This window comes from Solanum verrucosum, unplaced genomic scaffold, assembly GCF_900185275.1.
Source record: "Solanum verrucosum unplaced genomic scaffold, falcon-dt-bn FXZP01000120.1, whole genome shotgun sequence".
NCBI classification, from domain to species: Eukaryota; Viridiplantae; Streptophyta; class Magnoliopsida; order Solanales; family Solanaceae; genus Solanum; species Solanum verrucosum.
This window is the reverse complement of record NW_026020714.1, coordinates 829,145-849,790: the sequence shown is the minus strand read 5'-3', so window position 1 is coordinate 849,790 and position 20,646 is coordinate 829,145. Positions and strand designations below refer to the sequence as shown.

Genomic DNA, 20,646 nt, shown 5'->3' with positions numbered 1-20,646 from the left:
CGGCTTTGAATATATACATGATAGATTTTTTAATTATGATGTTAAGATATATAAATTAACCTACACTATTTACATTCACAACGTACTTAAAAATGAAAAGAAAAAATTATAAATAAATTTCAAACAAAAAATAATAGTGACGAAGATAGATTGGTACACATGCAAAAGAAAAAGACAACGACATCATATAATTAATATTTTATTTCTTATATTTTTTTTTGCGAGCATGATAAAAATGAAATTCCTCATCATAAATTTTTTGGCTGAAATAATTATATTAATTATGCTTTATAATAATAAAAAAAAAAAAAAGTAGGATAGTACAGGACCAAATGAATTGTATTGTTCATACATGTAGCTAAGTTATTAATGCAAACCAAACTTTAAAAAATTCTAGCGAAAGTAGTCAAGTTACAAATACAAGTCAAATTAAAAAAACATCTAGCAAAAGTTATTTCTAATAATGCTTCAAAAAAAGTTTTTCTTCTATAATCTGACGACACATTATTTTCATTATTACAAAAATATTCTTGATTAAATATACTTGGTTGGGGGATAATAATACATACATATATGCAATATTAAGAAAGCACGTTCAATTACTACATATAAAATGAAAAGAATCATTTGAGAATGTATTTCTACCTTTATATATAGGGATAAGGGTCTGAAAATTATTCCAACTTTGGTCGAATTTGTTGTTGCGATACTAAACTTTCATGAGGACCTATTACCCCCCTAAACTATTTAATAGTGTATTTTTTACCCCTGAACTATTTAATAGTGTATTTTAAAGGTATATATGTGCCCACGTGGACACATTACTGTTTATAATTTTACATTATTTTTTATGTCCACGTGGGCAAATATATATGTTTAAAATACAGTATTAAATAGTCTAGGGAGGTAATAGGTCCTCATGAAAGTTTAGTATCGCAACAGCAAATTCGACCAAAGCTGGGATATTTTTCAGACCCTTATCCCTTATATATATATATATATATATTGGTTACATGTTAGTTAATTTACAATCCAATATGATGAAAAAGAAAAAAGATAACCCTGAATATGAATCTGTGTAAAACTAAATATGAACCTATATAGGCAAAATAGAGAATTACCATAAGATATCATAAACTATACAAATTAAAGTTTGAAGGTTATGGACATGAAAATTATGAGAGGTATAAATATTACTAATAGTAAAATTTAATAAGGTGTAAGTCAAAAATACTTCAAATATTTTTAAAAAATATTGTCATTTTATAATTATTGGATTTTGCCGAAAGTGAAAGAACTGCTTCCACTTTGTTAGGGGGCACAAAGTAAGGCAGAAGAAGGTAAAAATTAAAGAGAAAAAAAAAGAAAAATAAATTTATTAAGAGTATAAATCATAAAGATATGATTATAAATAGTTACTCTTTATAAATTGACAAGAGAATAGTCTTTGTTGTAAATGTTTTTTCATTAATAAAATATTTATTCATAATAAATTAAGTAATTTGAGAATTGTCCATTGGAAACTAGTTAGGATTATCTTTGATAGGGTAGTCTATTCTTGTTAAATATAATATAATCCGATGATGGAAAAATGAAAAGAATAAATGAATTTCAATTTTAGTATCAAATAAAATTATAAACAAAGAAAAAAAATATATGTACGATGAAATAAAACGAGTTGAAAATAGAAATATTTATTATGCGGGGCAAATTAAAGTTTTCACGAATTTTCCCCACTACTGCACCATTTGTCATCCCTACAATGTATTTCTATGTCAACCATATTTAATTGGTACATGAAATTTCAAGCACCGATCATAGCATTGAATATATGTGCCTAAGACATTAGTAGGCAAGTAATTTAGAGTGAAAAAAGTATAATCATTAATAATTACCGGTTATGAGAATATCCAATTATTATTATGCACTCTACTTTTTTCTTTGATTTTACACTCTTACCAGCTTTTTAGTAGCTAAATTTTAACCCAATCAGTACTAATAACTTCTCTTTGCAAGTAATATCCCACATTCATACACGGTCGGCATAATGCATAAACATGTCATTTAACTTGGCTTCAACTGACATTTATGCCCTCTAACTTTGGATGTGCACAAATAGACACTTAGATTAGTATAAAATTGAGAAAGTAGACACACACGTCCTACGTGGCAGAATACACATAGGACGCTACATAGGATGAAAATTGGTCACATAGGACGTATATGTCTATTTATTTCATTTTATACTAGTTTATTATTCGCTTCGCAACACATTTTTTTTTTAATTTCCCATCCGATGTCCGGAGCCCACATTGAAGCTCCGGCTAAATCCGGATTGCGCACTGCAGGACCCATTCGAGGGTGGCGCTCAGAACGGGATTTTTTCCATACCCAAGGCTCGAACCCGAGACTTCTGATTAAGGGTGATGCACTCCCACCAGTGCACCACAACCCATGTTGGTGCTTCGCGATACATGTCAATAAAGATAAATAGAGAAATATAGTTCCAAATTCAACAGCTGATGCAACAACACAGATTAGAGAGCAAGTCAGCCACTGTCCATTTCCATTAATCTGAAATATGCTATAAGATAAACTACATCATTGTTCAAGTTGGAACAATTAAGTTTAACACAAGATGACAAAGAATAGAAATTATAAAGCTAGTCAACATAATTACATCCATCTAACTATATATGATAACTGATACAAAGCTTGAAGAGCTTTAAAACAAGTTACCATTACAACAAATGAAACCAGCAGCATTCCAGGAAGAGGTTCACATATGCTAATGTCAGAAGAAAGTTGGTTACTTGTTACTCTCGGGGACGAGCAAGCCAGAGAGAACTAAGGGCTCGCAGTCTAGCGAAATAATCACCGATAGCAAGAAGAGCACGAGCCGACTGGCGAGTTGTCAATATCCGATGCATTTGCTGCAGCATCCGTTGCCGTAGGTTATCAGCCTGACATTTACATTTCATAGGTCAGTTTTTTGTATGCCAGGGAAAGCTTTCAACATGTAGTCAAAACAAAGATAGTTAGAGCAGATAAGAGTATCTTCACTAGACATTGAAACCCACCAATCACACTTTCTGGTACCTATGTACCCTCTTGCTTAAATGATTTTGACTTTACATTCGCTATCCTCGTACCCACAACTCAAACCCAAGCAAGTTGAGGTTATTATATGAATCTTCACTGACCATGTTGTTCCATTTAAACTCATCTCAAACCAATATTATACAAAAAAAGAAGTACTACGTTTTCTAATGGTACCAACATGTACTCGAACGTGTAAACACATATTTGTATATATGGCATCTCATGCATACAAGTTACCATCTAAGTTCTAACCCAACTAAACTGCTGCATTTCAGAACATAAATGTTATGGAGATGGTTCTAATGCAATGCAAGATCTTTCAACAATAAACAAATCTTCTTTTCTTTCTGGAAGCATGCTTGTCAACCTAACTAGCAAAGTTTTGCAAATCTCACCTCTAATCTAAACCTTTTCAACCATAATTATTAGCACCATGCCAAGAATTGTACCGGTTTTCCAATTGGTACAGCTCAGTACAGATTTGTCTCCGACTACCACTATAAAATCAAGAGTGAACTTACAAAACAGAAGACGGTAAGTTATGAAACTTTGTACTAGGAAATACAATCAGAATGACACCCTAAACCCCCTCATACATCTTCTATCTTCGGAACACGTGCAAAGAAAACAAGGCTAAATATCTTCAGTAATTTGGTAGCATCCTTCTCTATGTAAGAAAATAGCCCAGAACTAATACGAGATAGAGAACTACAGTTGCTTCAACTCCATTCTTTGTTTCCTACTAATTCTCATCAGGAGAAAGTAGAAACATAAATATCAAAACCTAGAAGAAAAAAAAAAGGAAAAAAGAAATGATAGAACAAGCGAATAAGTAGTTCGATATGTTTTTGCACCCAAGGGCGTGGCCTAGTGATCAATGAAGTGGGTCAAGAACCATGAGATCTCAGGTTCAAATAATAACACTAGGTGACTTCTACCCATCTGTCCTAGCCTTGGTGGATAGAGTTTCCTAGTACCTATTGCTGGTGGGAGACTGGGAGGTGGCAAGTATCCCAATCAAACATCGTTCACAATCAAACACCATCATATAAAATGAAACAAAGAGAGTCAGCCAGTTACTAAGTAATGGAAAACACTACTAGTTCTCTCCATCTCCTGATTCTCCTCTCAGGATTACAGCAAACTGAATGCTCTTGGTCACGAAGATAGAATAGGATACTTTAGGTGGCCAATCATGTCCAATAGGGATGTTGGTCGGCATACGGCAGGTACCCTTTGGGGTGGAATGGACAAGTGATCATTTAGTTGGGAGTGAAAACTTTTCAAAGGCTTCCATATGATGCAGTCTATGAGTCTATTTGGATGGAGTTAGAATTTGAATATCTCTTGAGGAACTTGGAATAATATATGACTTTTCTTTTTTCTGACAAAGAAAAAAAGAAAAGTCATATATTATTCCAAGTTCCTCAAGAGATATTCAAATTCTAACTTTTCTTCTTTCACACTTCTTAGTTTTTTCATTCTCATTCTTGAGGGGCTGGCCGGGTGCCAACAAAAGATGTGTAAGTGACATATCAATGATATATTTGAGGCTATTAGGAATGCATTAGATAACAAAGTCTATTTTTTAAGTGCAAATAGTGGATACACATAAGTAAAACACTAAGCACCTGGAGAATGAAGCCTTCAAGAGTTCCTAGCTTCCCCATTGCCATGGCCATTTGACCCATGTAATTGGCAACATTCCCAGATGACCCTGAAGGTCCAAGAGACCCTGCCAGGGTCTCAGCCAATGACTGTTGCAGTGATTCGATTCCCTGAGATAAAGCATCTTCAGCCAGTTGGGATGACTGTTGCAAGTTGTTGATTGCCAACGATTGTTGATCAGTTAAAGGCTCCAACTGATTAATGAGAAGCTGCAACAAAGGAGACAGAAATTTAAGAGTGGAAGAATGTACTGAGGTAATGAGCGCAAAGGAGGTAAAACAATCTGCCTTCTGACCACCTCCAGCCCTTGAAAAGAGAAAAAAAAAAAAAAAAAAAAGGGAGCATGCAAAGATTTAGACATCTAAAAGTAACAAATGGAATTCTTCAGCATGAACCAGAATGAGAGAGGGTAACAGTAGAGGAAGAGGTATATCTAAAGCAAGACAGTTAGGGGAACAGAGAAATTCAAGAGTTTTCAATGCACAGAAAAGAAAATTATCACCAGAGGAACAAACAGAACCTGCAAGGATATTCAATTTGGACGGCATTCTACCGAGAACATCTGTCTAGAGAAGTATTGGGAAGTTTTTTCATCAAGAAAGTGGTTGTAACTAAGGTCAGAAGTAGTCGATTGTCCTTTATAATTCATGGTGAAGGTACAAAATAGTTAAGACTTTCATATGAAAGATTAAGCTAACTTACTAGGCCAAATTCTACAAGAAGTTTCCTCAAAACGCTGAACTCTTTTGAATTTGGACAACTACCAATCATGTTGTAAAACCTTCACACCAGTTCAGATTTGTTTTATTTTGCTAATTCAAGTACGGGAATTGGGGTTTCCCAAGCAGTTGTATCACTTTTTTTATAAGGAAATTTCCCACCTTGAGAAGTTCCGACGAACGGAATCCACCAAGCCACAAGAAGCATCTTTCTGCAGGGGTTTTCCACATGCCTGACAATATATGAAAAACATCAGCCTTTGCAGCATCACCCTTGATCTTGAATAAGTCATCATAGTGCGCCAAGATGCCATCCACAATTATACGCAGTTCGCCATCACCAGCATGAGAACTTACAGCTCCTCTCAGCTCATTCGTACGCCGGTTGTGCTCTTCCAGCCATCGTGCATATTCTACATCAAACGCCAAAGCTCCTAAAAAATACAGATGTTAATATTACATAATTTTCCGGAACGCTAAACCCAAGCTAGCTTCTAGTAAAATTGTTTAGAGTGTCAATATATATAGAGAGATATAGATATAGATATAATGTCCGAGACCCGTACATAAGATCGTTCTAGCTTATCTCCTTCTTACTAGTTAGTCATGCTTTATTAACGTGCAACCTATGTAACTAAGATTTATTGAGAATTCAAAAGTTGAAATGCAAAAGCAGATAAGCATACCATTTCCACTCATTGACTGTGATTGATCTCCTGAACTTGAAACATATATGCCCTTCAGATTAAGAAAAAAATTATCAAAAAAATTTATCATCTTAAGGGAAACTAGCTAATAACTACACAGGGCGCAAGTTCTAGAGCTAAAGAGAAACAAATTAGACCCATGAAACAATTGCTAAACAAACCTGCTGTCGAGCTCGTTGAAGTTCCTGCTCTAGCTGTGTCAGCTTCATTCTACTACTCTCTAACTGTTGAACATATGCCTAGATCACCACAAAAAGAAAACGTAAGAAATACTGGTGTAATTACTGATATAAGATCTATAAGGACTAAAGAGTAAAATTTATAACAAGTACTACCACTAGTATATGTAGTACAATGCAACTAAAAAACCCGGAAGAATAATGGAAGTGAAGAATTAGACATAATTATGCTGCAAAAAAGCAGAAAATGCACATACATATGCTCAATTTTGCAAGCGAACAGCTGGATGAATAAAGATGTGAAATGATGCTACATAACATACATAACAAAGTGAAAGGCAATAACTGTAAAATGGTTGCAAGACCTGCAGTGCTATATAACAAGAATAAATACTTGTATAAAATGAATTGAAAAAGATACAAAAAGAAAATGGTAATGGGAGCATTTGTCCTATCCCTATATGTACAAATCCAAATCAGGCGAATTTTTACCCGGAGTAGAGCATAAACCTAAAAAGATAAAGTTAAATGGAATTGTATTGTATCTTTTTATTATTGGTGTAAAAAGATAGAAATAGATGAATTAGAACTAGCAGATTTGTTAGGATCTCTGTGAGTAGCTTCCTCCTACTCTTTTTTTCTTTTCATTTCTTTTGCTTCTTTTTGAAGGCCTCCAGCATATCCTTAATGCTGAGGAATACAACGTCACCAATTTCAAAAAACAGTGTGTGACCATCTGAGAGCAAACTTTTATTTTCTTAATCATGTCTTCAACACACCCCTCACATGTGGGCTAGATTATTTTTCATGACCAATTGCGTGAAAATTCTTTCGGATAATGGGTGGCAGTGAGCTTCGAACTCAGGACCTTTACCATATTGAAGTACGTAACCATTTCATCTAAAAGCTTAAGTTGTTAGAGAGACTTATTTTCTTAATAATGTCTTCAACAACAAGAAAAGTTGTGCCTTCAATGCCCGATATATCAACAAAAGGAGGTATAGAAATAAGAATGTTAAGACGGATGTTCAGCCATACAAATAGGGGTTAAAAGTAACAACCACATCCAACACAGGGTGCCAGGAGGAAAAAACAGGATATAATGAGAAAAGATCGCCAAAGATAGTTTCGCATGTTCTACATAGACCAGCAAATATCAATCCTCGAGTATAATGATTGAAGGTAGACCTAAAATCATATTAGGAGAAGTTGTCTTAAGATGATCTAAAATCTTTCCAAATCAATGCAGAGTTAAATATGAACAGAACATAATGAAAGCAAAGTGTGATGCCCTATCTCATCATTTACATGTAAGAATGACTGGCTAGTACTATTCATCAGAAAGACGAGTACAATTATGTGGTAGTGTGATTAAGAATGTATTTGACAATGAGGGAATGATGAAGGTATGTTAAGAGTCACATTTTGTTTTCGGTTGAAAACTAATGAGTGGAGGTATATTTGAGGTAAGAAAAGGAAACCCAAACACCAGTGCTAGTTTGGTTTGAAAACGAATGAGTTGGGCGAATTTCGGATAAGGAAATGAAACCTGAACAGAAGCTCATTGATGTTTGTACTCACGCTATAATACAGACCAATTGTAGTGACAAGCAAGGAAGGCAGTCACATTGGGTTGGGCTGACATGATGGAGCTTCAACAACACTGAGTGACAATACAATGGGACAACAAATGAATTAGGACACCATAGTGTCTCATTGGATGAAACAACGTTAAGGGGACCCTACAATGGGGAATCTTGAACAACAGGAGAAAGCGCGATCCAAAAATATAGCGTGAGTTGCAGAAGGGCCATGCCGATTGTAAAACTCATTAGTCAAAAGCGCAAAATGGATGGTAGAGAAAATACTCCCAGGCACGATTTTCAAAGACAGCCTAGTCTGAACTAAAATCGATCTGGGGACTTATTCTCCGGCACATATGGCCTGAATCACAGCATCAGGGGTCAACCACATTTACTACAATGCAGGGTTTAAATCATACGAAATCACTAGATGTAAAGGTGGTACAGATTCCTGGTACGAATGGACTGAGAGTAGCAGAAAATTAGTGAGAAGGGTGAAGATTAGCATTAAAGTTTTGCGGTGGTTGGTATCAATATTTATTGAGGCGTCCAAGGTACAAGGGAAAGTTATTAGGAGATGGAAGCTCAAGGAACACTTTTGCAGAGTTTTACTGCTCTCTTAAATACAACGAGAATGGCAGATTTGTCAGTTTTATTGATATCCAAGGTCAGAACAAGTCTATAATTATTACACCGGAAGCTTCATACATGGGGGGATGGAGTAATATCGTCCACAAAATAGCCAAGTTCATCTATGAACCCAACTTGCAACCAAAACTCCAAGTTAACACGGGCAAACAATCGAACACATCTTATAGGGAGGCAGTCCAAAGCAGCAGGTGGATGACGGACTCCATGAAGAGAGCGAAGTTACATGTGAAGGAGGCTCACATAGAAGTCACAAGCGGAGCACCGCTGGCAGAAACAGATCTTCTCAATAGGTGCATCGTTGGTAGATTCCAGGACACACTACAGGAGACCCCAGCTTTAAACGACGTAAGAAGATGGGCCTGCAACACTTGGAAGTCAGCCATTGGAGTCAATGTTTTTGCCATGAATGACGGCCAATTTCTGTTTGAACTCCCATCAAGAGTAGCAGCAGAACATGTCATGTCAGGGGTATGGGCATGGAAGAAGATGAACCTAAGCTTGTACTGGTGGAAGCCAACCATTGGATGCTGGACAGATGAAGTAAAAAGAGATTGGGTCTGGATAAGAGTCATGGGATTACCTTTGAGCTTATGGTCATCGAGTATCTTCAAACAAATCGGCGACCAATGCGGCGGATTTATCGAAACAAAGGAAGAAACAAAGCTCAAAAATCACCTTCACTGGGCTCATATAAAAGTGAAGGGTGATGGGGAAAAGGTTCCGAGGGAGGTTAAGATTTCCAGCGACGGCTACGCCTACAAAATTCCGATCTGGTGCAAGGCACCGGTGACTGTCAGAAAAGTGGAGACGAGGAGAGAGAATGAAGACAGAGAACCGCTGGGTAAAGAAGTTTCAAGACCTAGTACGATGGAGAACCCAACAGTTTATACACCACAGCACGTGGGCACATCGACAGCTGGAGAACTTTTGAATTGGGAGTCACGTGACCAGGCACGTGATCGCAGCTGGAAAGGGAAAGGGCAAGCCAAATAAGCGAGAGAAAAAATCAGGGCCCAAAAAAAGCTTTAGGTCCAACAAGGTTTAAACAAAAAGAAAGCAGTCAAGAAGCCCAAAGACTAGACTTAGTAAGTGTTGAAATAATGGCAAATCTTTCTCAAACAAAGACGCAGAATAGATTCAAAAATCTGGACAACCTGGAGGTGGAGGAGAGAAATTTCATGCCTCGCGAACAAGAGGAGACAATACAGGAGGATGGGGAGAACGCAGTCACCGTAGCGAAAGCTACAAACATGGGAAAACAAATAATGGTTGTATCCAACTGAATGATAGCAATACGGAGATCACAGAGGATGCTGTACCGCTGATGATTCAGCTGCCATTAGAAGACAATTTTAATTCAAAAAGTTCTCCACTTTGGATTAAGTAACACATACTCAAATTGAGCACTGAATTTGGGGTAGATTTTAGAGGATGTGAGGAGAAAGCAGAGGAGCTCTTTATGAAAATTGATAATAACAAGCAAGGGAACAAGGGGGGCAAGGGAGAAGTCACAACAAACAAAAAGAAAGGAGCAAACGAATTGAAAAGCCTGGAACTGGATACAAAGTTCATGAGCTTTGGCACTAGAAGTAGAGGGGGATATCTGGCAATAGAACAATAATGAAGCTAAACATAGTGTCATGGAATATAAGGGGGATGAACTGTGCTAGAAAGAGGGAAGTGATCAAAAATATTATGAAGAACTGGAAGGCAGATGTAGTCTGTTTCCAAGAAACAAAGGTGGAAGGGGAAATTGAAAATATTGTGAAGGAAGTATGGGGGAATAAATGGGTGAATTATGCACAGTTAGAAGCCAGTGGAACCAGGGGAGGCATCGTTATTATGTGGGACAAAAGGGAGTGGGAAGGAGAAATTAGCAGTGTAGGGATGTATTCTATCACCTGTAGCTTCACAGAGATATGTCAAGATTTCAGCTGGCACCTCACAGGTGTCTATGCTCCAAATGACAGAGTAGAAAGGGAAGAGACTTGGTGGGAAATTGGTGCTGCCAGGGGGTTGATTGCAGGACCTTGGGTCTCAGATTTCATAGAAGACATGGGGTTAGTTGATCCTGAATTATCTGGGGGAAAACACACCTGGAAGAAAGGAGACAGGCATACAACAGCAGCCAAACTTGACAGAGTTTTGTTCTCGGAAGAGTGGGAAGCAAATTTTAGAAATATAAGGCAGTACATACTCCACAGAGTGACATCAGATCACTCTCCCATAATGTTACAATGCGGTGCTTGGGAAAACGCAAAGTCATACTTTAAATTTGAGAACTGGTGGTTGGACATAGAGGATTTCAATGACAAAATTAAAGGATGGTGAAACTCCTTCAATTTCATAGGGAAACCTGACTATGTCTTGGTTGCAAAGCTCAAAGCACTAAAAGAAAAGCTGAAAGAATGGAGCAAAACTGCACAAGGGAACTTGGGAACACAAAAACAAAATGTCTTGAAACAGCTAGCTGAATTAGAGGAGATACAGGAGAACAGAACCCTGAGGCCAGAAGAGATAACCTCTAAAACAGCATTGATCAGTGAGTTTGAAGACATAGCTAAAAGGGAGGAAATAGCTTGGAGGCAAAGATCTAGGGCAGTGTGGCTAGAGCAGGGGGATAGAAACACTAATTTCTTCCACAGAACTGCAAATGCACACAGGAGAATGAATACAATCTCAAAGCTGAAAGTGAGAGGAGAAAATTTGACTGAACCAGAGGAGATACAGAAGGAGATAGTAACTTATTATGAGGAACTATACTCTGAGCCAGAACAATGGAGACCCTACCTGGAGATGAGAAACTGTCCTGTGATTCATGAAGAAGAAAACAAATTACTCTTGGCACCTTTTGAGCAGCAGGAAATTCTAGAGAGCATAAAATCATGTGCAGGGGACAATGCACCAGGGCCAGATGGTTACTCCATGGCTTTCTTCAGCCAATGTTGGGACATCATTAAACCTGATCTGGTGGCTACAGTGCAGCAGTTTCATAAGGCAGAGAGGTTTGAGAAGAGTATTAATTCCACCTTTGTGGCTTTAATTCCTAAGAAAGTGGGAGCTGAGGAACTGACAGATTTTAGACCTATTAGTCTAATAGGTGGAGTTTACAAGATCATTGCTAAACTGCTGGCAGAAAGGTTAAAGAAGGTGCTACACAGGCTTGTAGACAGCCAACAAATGGCATTCATAAAAGGTAGACAAATAATGGATGCAGTGTTGATTGCAAATGAATGTGTTGAGTCTAGACAGAGAAGCAAGTGCCCTGGAATTCTATGCAAGCTTGATATACAGAAGGCCTAAGATCATTTAAACTAGAATTTCTTACTACTTATGATGCAAAGGATGGGTTTTGGAGCCAAATGGATTAGATGGGTGAAATTCTGCATAAGCACAGTCAAGTTTTCTATTTTAGTTAATAGAACTCCTAGTGGTTTCTTTTCATCCCAATGGGGACTGAGACAAGGTGACCCCCTGTCACCCTTTTTATTCATCTTAGCCATGGAAGGTTTGAGTAACCTAATTCGCACAGCACAGATGAAGGGTTGGGTAGGGGGCTTTAGGGTGGACAACAGTGCACAAAATGGCTTGGAGATTACACATCTGCAATATGCAGATGATACCCTTATTTTTTGTGAAGCAATGACAGAGCAAATGTTGATCCTAAGAGTAATATTCATCATCTTTGAAGCAGTCTTTGGATTACATATCAATTGGGGGAAGAGTTTCATTTATCCCATAAATGAAGTGGCTCAGGTGGAGAATCTGGCAGGGGTTTTGGGTGGTAGGGTAGGGGAACTACCAACCATATACCTAGGTATGCCATTGGGGGGAAAGAGCAAATCAATAGGGATCTGGAATGGAGTGATAGAAAAATGCGAAAAGAAGCTTACCAACTGGAAGAGCCAATATCTGTCTAGGGGAGGTAGATTAACCATGGTTAATAGTGTGCTAGATGCAATACCTGCTTATATGATGTCTGTGTTCCCAGCACCAGACAATGTCATATAGAGGATAGATGCTTTGAGTAGAAATTTTTTTTGGCAGGGAAATGAAGATAAAAAGAAGTTTCATCTAGTCAAGTGGGAAGAGGTCATAAAAAATAAGAAAGAGGGGGGACTGGGGATCAGGAACATGAAGAAACAAAACAAAAGCCTAATGTTAAAATGGCTTTGGAAGTTTATGACAGGAGAGAATATGCTATGGAGAGAGGTGATCAGGGCAAAATATGAAATGGAGAATAGGTGGATGACAAAGATGGTAACTACACCATATGGATGTGGTATCTGGAGATCAATAAGAAATCTTTGGCCTCTGTTTCTTTCTAGAATTAGATTCTAGGTGGGTAATGGAATGAAGGTGTCATTTTGGGAGGACAGATGGATAGCCCAAAGAACCCTGAAACAATTATTCCCAAACTTATATACACTAAGCCTTCAACAAAATGCAACTGTGGCTGAAATGTGGACAGGACAGGGGTGGAACTTACATCTTAGGAGGAATCTAAATGATTGGGAGATGGGGAACATAGTGGCCTTCCATGATACAATGGCACAATTTAGCAATCTGACTAGGGAAGAAGACAAGGTTGTGTGGAAGATTGGTAGCAAAGGGATTTTCAGTGTCAAGTCAGCTTACAAAGATCTTAATCAATCAAATTCAAATGATAGGATGGAGCTCTAGCCATGGAAGATGATATGGAGACCTAAAATCCCATACAAGGTAAACTGTTTCACATGGTTACTAGCAAAGGAAGCAGTGCTGACACAAGAGAATATAAAGAAGAGGAAGTTCCAACTATGCTCAAGATGCTATTTGTGTGAGGAACAGACAGAGACAGTCAATCATCTCTTTTTGCATTGCAAATGGCCAGATCAATTATGGAGAATATTCAGCAGCCTTAGAAAGATCACTTGGGTGAAACCAAGAAACATAGTACAACTCCTAAATTGTTGGATCAATATTGGCAACACTACAATTAAGGAGGAGAGATGGAGGATTTTCCCAGCTTGTATATGGTGGACAGTGTGGAAAGAAAGGAATCAAAGATGTTTTGCGGGCAAGAAGAACGATTTGCAGAATTTCAAGATGAATTGTATAGCTCTTTATTATTTTTGGTGTAAACAGAAAGTCTTAGTACAGGCAGAAGAACTTTTTGATGTTTTAGACTATTTGTGACAAAAAGCACAGATGGAGTCGGTCTAGTTTGTAATACTTTTGGAGGGGAGCTACTTTGATGAAGTATACCTGTGGATAAATAGAAGAAAAAGTTACCATTCTCAAAAAAAAAAGCGCAAAATGGGATTGTCAGCAGACATGCTAAATTCCTGCATAGAAAAAGGTAGTATTTTTTTACTAGAATTTTTTAGGCAGAACTTGCACTGGACTTTGGTTGTAATAGTAAGTTGATTCACTTCTACGTGATGTTTGGAATTTCTCTAGCAAGAATATTTTATTGATAACCATTTCTAGCAAGAATGATGGAGTCTTCAACAATGACTCCAGTCTGTGAGAAGATTAAACTAAGATAAGGTAAACTCGATCTTTAGGGAAAATTATTAGTTTTGACGCCATAGCATCAAGGTCCCAGGAGATAAATTATAAAAGCTTGCTTTTATGGAATTTTTCATTCCAACTCATTCGAAGACACTAGGACTCAATATTGTATGAAAGGAACTGTATCTCTTCAATCCCATACACTGAGGTGAATGAAGAATGGATCCTATTGCAAGCATATGATATTAGAAACATGATTTTTACTATAGATTTTAGGATTACTTATAGATTTCACATTTGGAGATGATAGTACTATCCAGAAAAGGAGGTTCTTGAATTCTTTGGTGAAAAGGTTATTTCTGAACCTAAATTCGGTGAATTGTATTCATTTATGTTATGTGTAATTGAGATTAAGAATTTGTTGATTCACTTCAGTTGATATCAAAATCAAAATCAAAAGGAAATACCTAGGGTTAAGTATAACTGCACTGTTCAGATACCCCTACCTATACACCGGACAGATAGTTACACAAAATACAAAGCAGCTCACACAGTCCATGCATCCAGCACCAGACAGCAGTTTCTCATCAGGTTACCCAGAGTAACAGATATCAGAGGTTCTGTTTATTCAATAAATTGTTCCTTTAGAGGTGTATTTCTTCTGAAGATATCCTTGGTGTTTTTTTTTTTGATAAGATAAGTGGTATTAATAACAGCATCAGGAAGATGCAAAATTTACAAGATATGGCATTTGAGCTTACAAAAAAATCTCTGGCTAACTATACAAACTATCTAAGCCATCTAAGCCAGAGCTAATGAGTTAGAAAAATCCTGAAGTTGTTCTGCATTAAAATCCTTGGTGCTGTTCCCATACTAAAGCACAAAGTAACTTCTATCAAAGTTTTGTGGTTCTCTTACTCCAGTATTGATCCAAAGTGACTAAAAGCACTGAAAAGTAAATCATTTTGTACTACGGTAAGGACCATAATCATTTTCTCAAATAGTTCGGTGCTTTTAGAAATGTAAAAGAAATATAGAAAAAGCCATTGGATTGTTAACCTATTTGCAAAACAATCTGAAGTACAAAAGGAAAAACTATATATAAAGTAAACAGCAGTGCAACCATAAGAGAATCTACCTTTTTCCTTAGACGACTCTTTCGTGCAGCTTCACGATTTTGGGAAAGCCTACGAAGCGTCTGCAGAAAAGAAGAGTTCAACTCAGTTAGAAACCTTTTTTTTCAATCATTATTCTAATCGAATTCTGAATGTGCACAATGGAATAACCTTTTGGTCTCTGGTTTTGTCACTTGCATCGGAAGTGGCGCCCAATGTTAGAGAGTTTAGAAACTGCACCAAGAATGATGAAGAACAATTTCATTAAAATTTGAAGTACAGATTAGCTTAAAAGTACAGTAAGATTCCGGAAAGTTCTGGAGCCATTAACTAGTTTGAAATAAAATGTGTTTTTTTTCAATATCTAATTGCTCTTTTTTTAGTAGACCTCTTTTCTTCCTGAAACACTTCGATAACATGCGCTAGTTTTGCAGATCAGGAAAAAGAAAAATTCCCTCCAAGTAATTTTAGAACATAGGGAGGCGATATATAATAGAGCATAATGGATTTATATAGGTGATAACAACTACTTGGGGATAAAGCTTAGTCATGTTAGAAAGCTTATACTAGGTCAGGTTCTTCCCTTCCACTGCACCACAAAATATCCTTAAGCACTGCCCTTGGAAATCAATGGAAGATAAATAAGCTTATAACTTCATTTTTAATTAACATATGGAACAGTACTGGCAATGTCTGGCCTGGAACTATCTTATATAAGGTGAATCATTCAGATTTTTGTAGAAGTAGATAGAGGTAACAGAATTTACAGGGATAGAATCTCAATTATATAAATTAAGAAAAAAAATCAAAAGAAGTTTTATGTTATTGCCTAGAATTTTGTTCAACTAGTCAAGAATAAAAGCATAAGAACTGCCTATTTTTCTTTGAAAAATAAAGAACATTGGTGTGCCAAATGGACTCTAACAAAACTTTGAATGAAGATAACCAGAAATTATCAACCAAAATATCATGCAGATAAATGCTTATTTTAATCTAGAAAAGTTATAGCTGAAATTTGAAAACATTAAATAAGATAAGAAAGTAATAACAGATTTACCCTCAAGTTTTTATCATCTGTATCAACATCTGTTGACGTATCAGTCATAGCACTGACGTCTGCCATCGTGTAGTACCACCAACTTCACAGACAACCACTTCAGATTGGGAACTCGTTTGTAGACTCTTTCTGTAAAAGAACTGAATTAACATGATGTCTATATAAGGATAGACTTGATGAAATTAAGTTGACAACTGCACAAAGATACTGTACAACTGTATCAAAATGCAAAAGAAACTTCACCTAGTGAGCTTTGCTAAGTATACCAGACGTGAGTCCAGACAAAAGCAAATTAAAGATGAGTACTGAAATGTAGTACTTCATGAACACTAAATTTTGTTCACTATATGGAAGCTCATTTGCCAAACATTTAGCTATAGCAAAGAGAAATCACATCTATCTCATATTTAGTACGAGGCCTCAGCCCCACTAACATTGGCCATCAGATCTCATGCTTCACAAATTAACCTACAAGAAGATTTAATCATTCTTCTAAGAAGCTCAAGGAAACACTCATTTGAGAAACACGTGAGAGAGCCGACTGCCTTAGAATTATTGCAAGCTGAACAAGGAGACAAAAACATAGCATAGATTCAGCATCGTTGAGAATCCTTTGGCATATAGTGCTCTACTCTCTGGTTGGGTGGTGCCTCTAATCAGATGATCGCCTATTGTTTTGAGTCTCTAATGTGAAATTACTATTGCTACATGCATATGCTGAAGTTCTTCGTAATCGTCATTTTCTCATTAATTTTTCATTGCCTTCTCCATTTTAGAATTAATGCACTACCAATAATATTGAACTTTAAGATAAGCTAGATAGGTCTCTTCAATCTAGAGAAAGAATTGGTCTAATCATGAGCTTGCTGGAAAAATGGCCAATGAGGTATGCTAGAGAAGAAAACAGCTTATGGAGGGAGGTCATTCACAAAAAGTATGGAACATTTAGCCATTGGTGTACCAAGACAGTGAACACCCGCTATGGAGTAAGCATATGGAAATCCATCAGGGCTCTTTGGGATGTCTTTGCAGGAAACACTGAACTACCTCCGGGGAATGGTAGAAAAATTGCTTTCTGGAATGATAAATGGATTGGCCAGGAACCTTTGAAGTTTGAAGGACGGTTTTCCAGAATTTCATAGACCGACTGTGAGTACTGATGCATTTATCAGTGCAGTCGGGAATCAAAATGGATGGAATTCTAACTTAAGAAGAGGGCTAAATGATTGGGAGATGGAAAGACTGACTTCCTTTTTGCAGATTTCATAAGGGCTGAGAGAACTCAACAATAATGAAGATGTTTTGGTATGGAAGGACAGGGGAAACAAGGTGTTCACAATCAAGGGTGCCTATGCTTTCTTTAGTAATGAGGGCCATCACTCCAGTTGACATTGGAAGCAGATCTGGAAGGCAAAAGCACCCTCTAGAGTGAATTGTTTCTCATTGTTTTTTTTTTTTAACTTAATTGTTTCTCATGGTTGGTGGCTAGAAAAGCCTGTTTTAAGTTAACTCATGAAAAAGTTCAGAGAAGGGGTATGCAGTTGGTATCCATATGTTGCCTCTGCAATGCAACAGCAGAAGATAACCGACAATTTTTTTTCACATTGTGTATATACTGCCCAGCTGTGGCAGCTTTTTGTGGTTCTGGCTAACCTTAAATGGGTTATCCAGGAAACACTTTCGAACTTTTGATAGCTTAGGACCAAGCTAGGAGGAATGTAAAGCAGAAGAAATGGTGGAAGGCAATTCATTTGTGCTTTTGGTGGACCATCTGGACGGAAAGAAATAGCAGATGCTTTGAGAACAATAGTAACCCAATGCAGAAAGTCTTTATGAACTGTAGCTAGCATTTTTGGTGTAAAGAATTTTGTATAGAGGATGTTGATGCCATCCTAGACTTTTTGGTGAAGTGTACATAGGCTTTATTCTTTTATTTGTACTACTGTTGCCAGTCCAATCTTTTTGTACTGATGAATACAATGAACCATTCTAAAAAAGTGAATTTCCACGAGTAGAGTTTGTTAATTTTCCCTTCATAGTTTCTAAAGTTTCAACTTTCTATGCAAGTTCAGATTTCTCCAAAGTAAAATAAATATGATATCTTTTGATTCCTAATTTATAAAAGGTTCTCCAAGGCGCTACACAGTTGGGCCTATGAAAAAGGGAAGAGAAACACAGCATATGAGAGGCAGGCCAACTTGCTTTAATATGGGTCTCATTGAAGGAGAGGAATAGGCGAACTTCGAATTGATTTGAAAATGACTTTGTACATTTGAGAAATAGTTTCTAGTTTCTTTTTGGTGCACCATGAAGTTCCTAGTCATATAGACAATGTATTTACTGGAGAACCAGACTTTTGAAACAGGAATTTTACCAGATTACTAAAACTGCATAGCCAAACCAAAAAGAGAACAAAAAAGATTGAAAAGTTCTTCATGTAACGCAAACACAAGCAACAGCAAATACCAATTTAGGAAGGACAAATTGAAAAGCTGAAGAATTATGGATATCTCAACACAAATAATCACACATTTTTTGAAGAACATCTGCCCATCTCATTTAAGTTTTCTACATACAACACAACAATTTTGGCTCAATCCAAAGTTAGTTGGAGTTGGCTATATGAATCCTCTATGCCAATTCCTCTACAGTTTTAGACTCATTTCATTTCTATCAGGGGCAGAGCTAGAAGCTCAGGGTTGACTAGAAGGAGTTGCACAGATGGTAAGCATCACTCACCTCCAACCTAAGGTTTTGGGTTCGAGTAACCAAGTGAGCAAGAAAGGGTGGCAACTCCTAGGGAGGGATAAAAAATAAAAAGAAAAAACTACTCAAACAGTATATTTGAATTAAGAAATTCATTTAAGTTATATAAATATTACATTTAGAAACCAGTTACTAGCACTTGAAGTAGTCATTTTAAAATCCACAACCCATGAAGTTGAAATCCTAGCTCTGTCTCACCTTTGATTCCAATGCAAATCAGGATTTCCTTTATGTAAGAAAAGAATATGTTATTCTCTAAAGTTTCAGACAAGAAAAAGAAAAGATTGTTCATCTATTATCTAATTCTAGACACACTTAACCCCAGCTGAACTTCTGTCATATGATTGAGAATCATTTGCATCTTATATATAATAGAACCCAACAAAATTTTCTCCCTCTAACCTCCCCAGCACAATTAATAAAACTTGCTCATCAAATCTTCATAAAGAACAAATATTTTCACCTTCCGCCCAAAAGACGGACACCCCCTTCTACAAATAGTACACAAAAAGCAGCCAAGTACATGATAACTGAATAGAAAGATAGGCGAGTGACTTACAGTTAAAGAACGTGAAGGATCTGTTGGGAAAAAACTAATACTTCAACAGATAACCAAAATCAGAGAAACAGACTCAAATCGTTTTCTTATTTTACTACAATTTTCTTTTGAGCCAAAGGTCTTGGTGCACATACAACAGAACAATTATGCCTCAATCAAAGTTAATTGGGGTTGGTAATATTGATCCTCTATGTCGGTTCTGCTACAGTTTAGACCCAATTCATTCCAATGCTCAATATTTTGTTTCAAGACACATCATGATTTCCTTTACAGCAGCAACAACGTACACAGTGTAATCCCACAAGTGGGATCTTGGGAGGGTACACAGTATACGCACACCTTACCCCTACCTTAATTAAGTTAGAGAGACTATTTTCGATAAGACCCTGGGCTCAAAACAGATAAAAAAGACAACAACAGCAACAAGCAGGGAGAACAACAGGAAAATACAATAATCAAGGCTAAAGAATCAACCAATAGACACACTAAAATCAAGCTGAGCTTCAGACCTATATGATCGAGAATCATTTGCATCTCAACAGCAATAACATACCCAGTGTAATCCCACTAGTGGGATCTGGAGAGGGTACACAGTGTACGCACACCTTACCCCTACCTTAATTAAGATAGAGAGACTATTTTCGATAGACTCTGGGCTCAAAACAGATAAAAAAAGACAACAACAGCAACAAGTAGGAACAACAAGAAAATACAATAATCAAGGCTAAAGAATCAACCAATAGACACACTAAAATCAAGCAGGGCTTCAGAGCTATATGATCAAGAATCATTTGCATATCAACAACCACAATATACCATTGTAATCCCACAAGAGGGGTCTGGGGAGGGTACACAGTATACACACACCGTACCCCTACCTCAACTAAGGTAGATAGACAATTTTAGATAGACCCTCCACTCAAAACAGATAAAAAAAAGACAACAGGCAGTAAGAGCAACAAGAAAATACAACAATCCAGGCTAAAGAATCACCCAATAGACAAACTTAAATCAACCTGAGCCTCAGACCTATATGATCAAGAA

General features: G+C 37.0%; 1 protein-coding gene across 1 annotated transcript; it reads right to left on the bottom strand.

The window, feature by feature from the left end:
* Nucleotides 1-2,639: 2,639 nt before the first annotated feature.
* LOC125812579 (transcription factor TGA2.2-like) lies at nucleotides 2,640-16,424 on the bottom strand. The gene is made up of 8 exons (XM_049492073.1): nucleotides 16,278-16,424; nucleotides 15,392-15,454; nucleotides 15,244-15,303; nucleotides 6,358-6,435; nucleotides 6,176-6,227; nucleotides 5,652-5,923; nucleotides 4,734-4,979; nucleotides 2,640-2,963 (listed from the first exon to the last, which is right to left on the bottom strand). Exons 1-8 carry the CDS (start codon nucleotides 16,341-16,343, stop codon nucleotides 2,817-2,819), a joined length of 984 nt encoding a protein of 327 aa, XP_049348030.1. The 5' UTR covers nucleotides 16,344-16,424; the 3' UTR covers nucleotides 2,640-2,816.
* Nucleotides 16,425-20,646: the final 4,222 nt, after the last annotated feature.

What these genes read in the sequence shown, in the direction of transcription:
- LOC125812579 (XM_049492073.1), bottom strand. Translation starts at nt 16,343, where the DNA reads ATGGCAGACGTCAGTGCTATGACTGATACGTCAACAGATGTTGATACA. An exon ending in AGAGTCGTCTAAGGAAAAAG is followed by an intron (nt 6,436 to 15,243) that starts GTAGATTCTCTT and finishes GTGGTGATCTAG; the next exon opens with GCATATGTTCAACAGTTAGA. An exon ending in TTGAAGGCTTCATTCTCCAG is followed by an intron (nt 2,964 to 4,733) that starts GTGCTTAGTGTT and finishes TGTAAATGTCAG; the next exon opens with GCTGATAACCTACGGCAACG.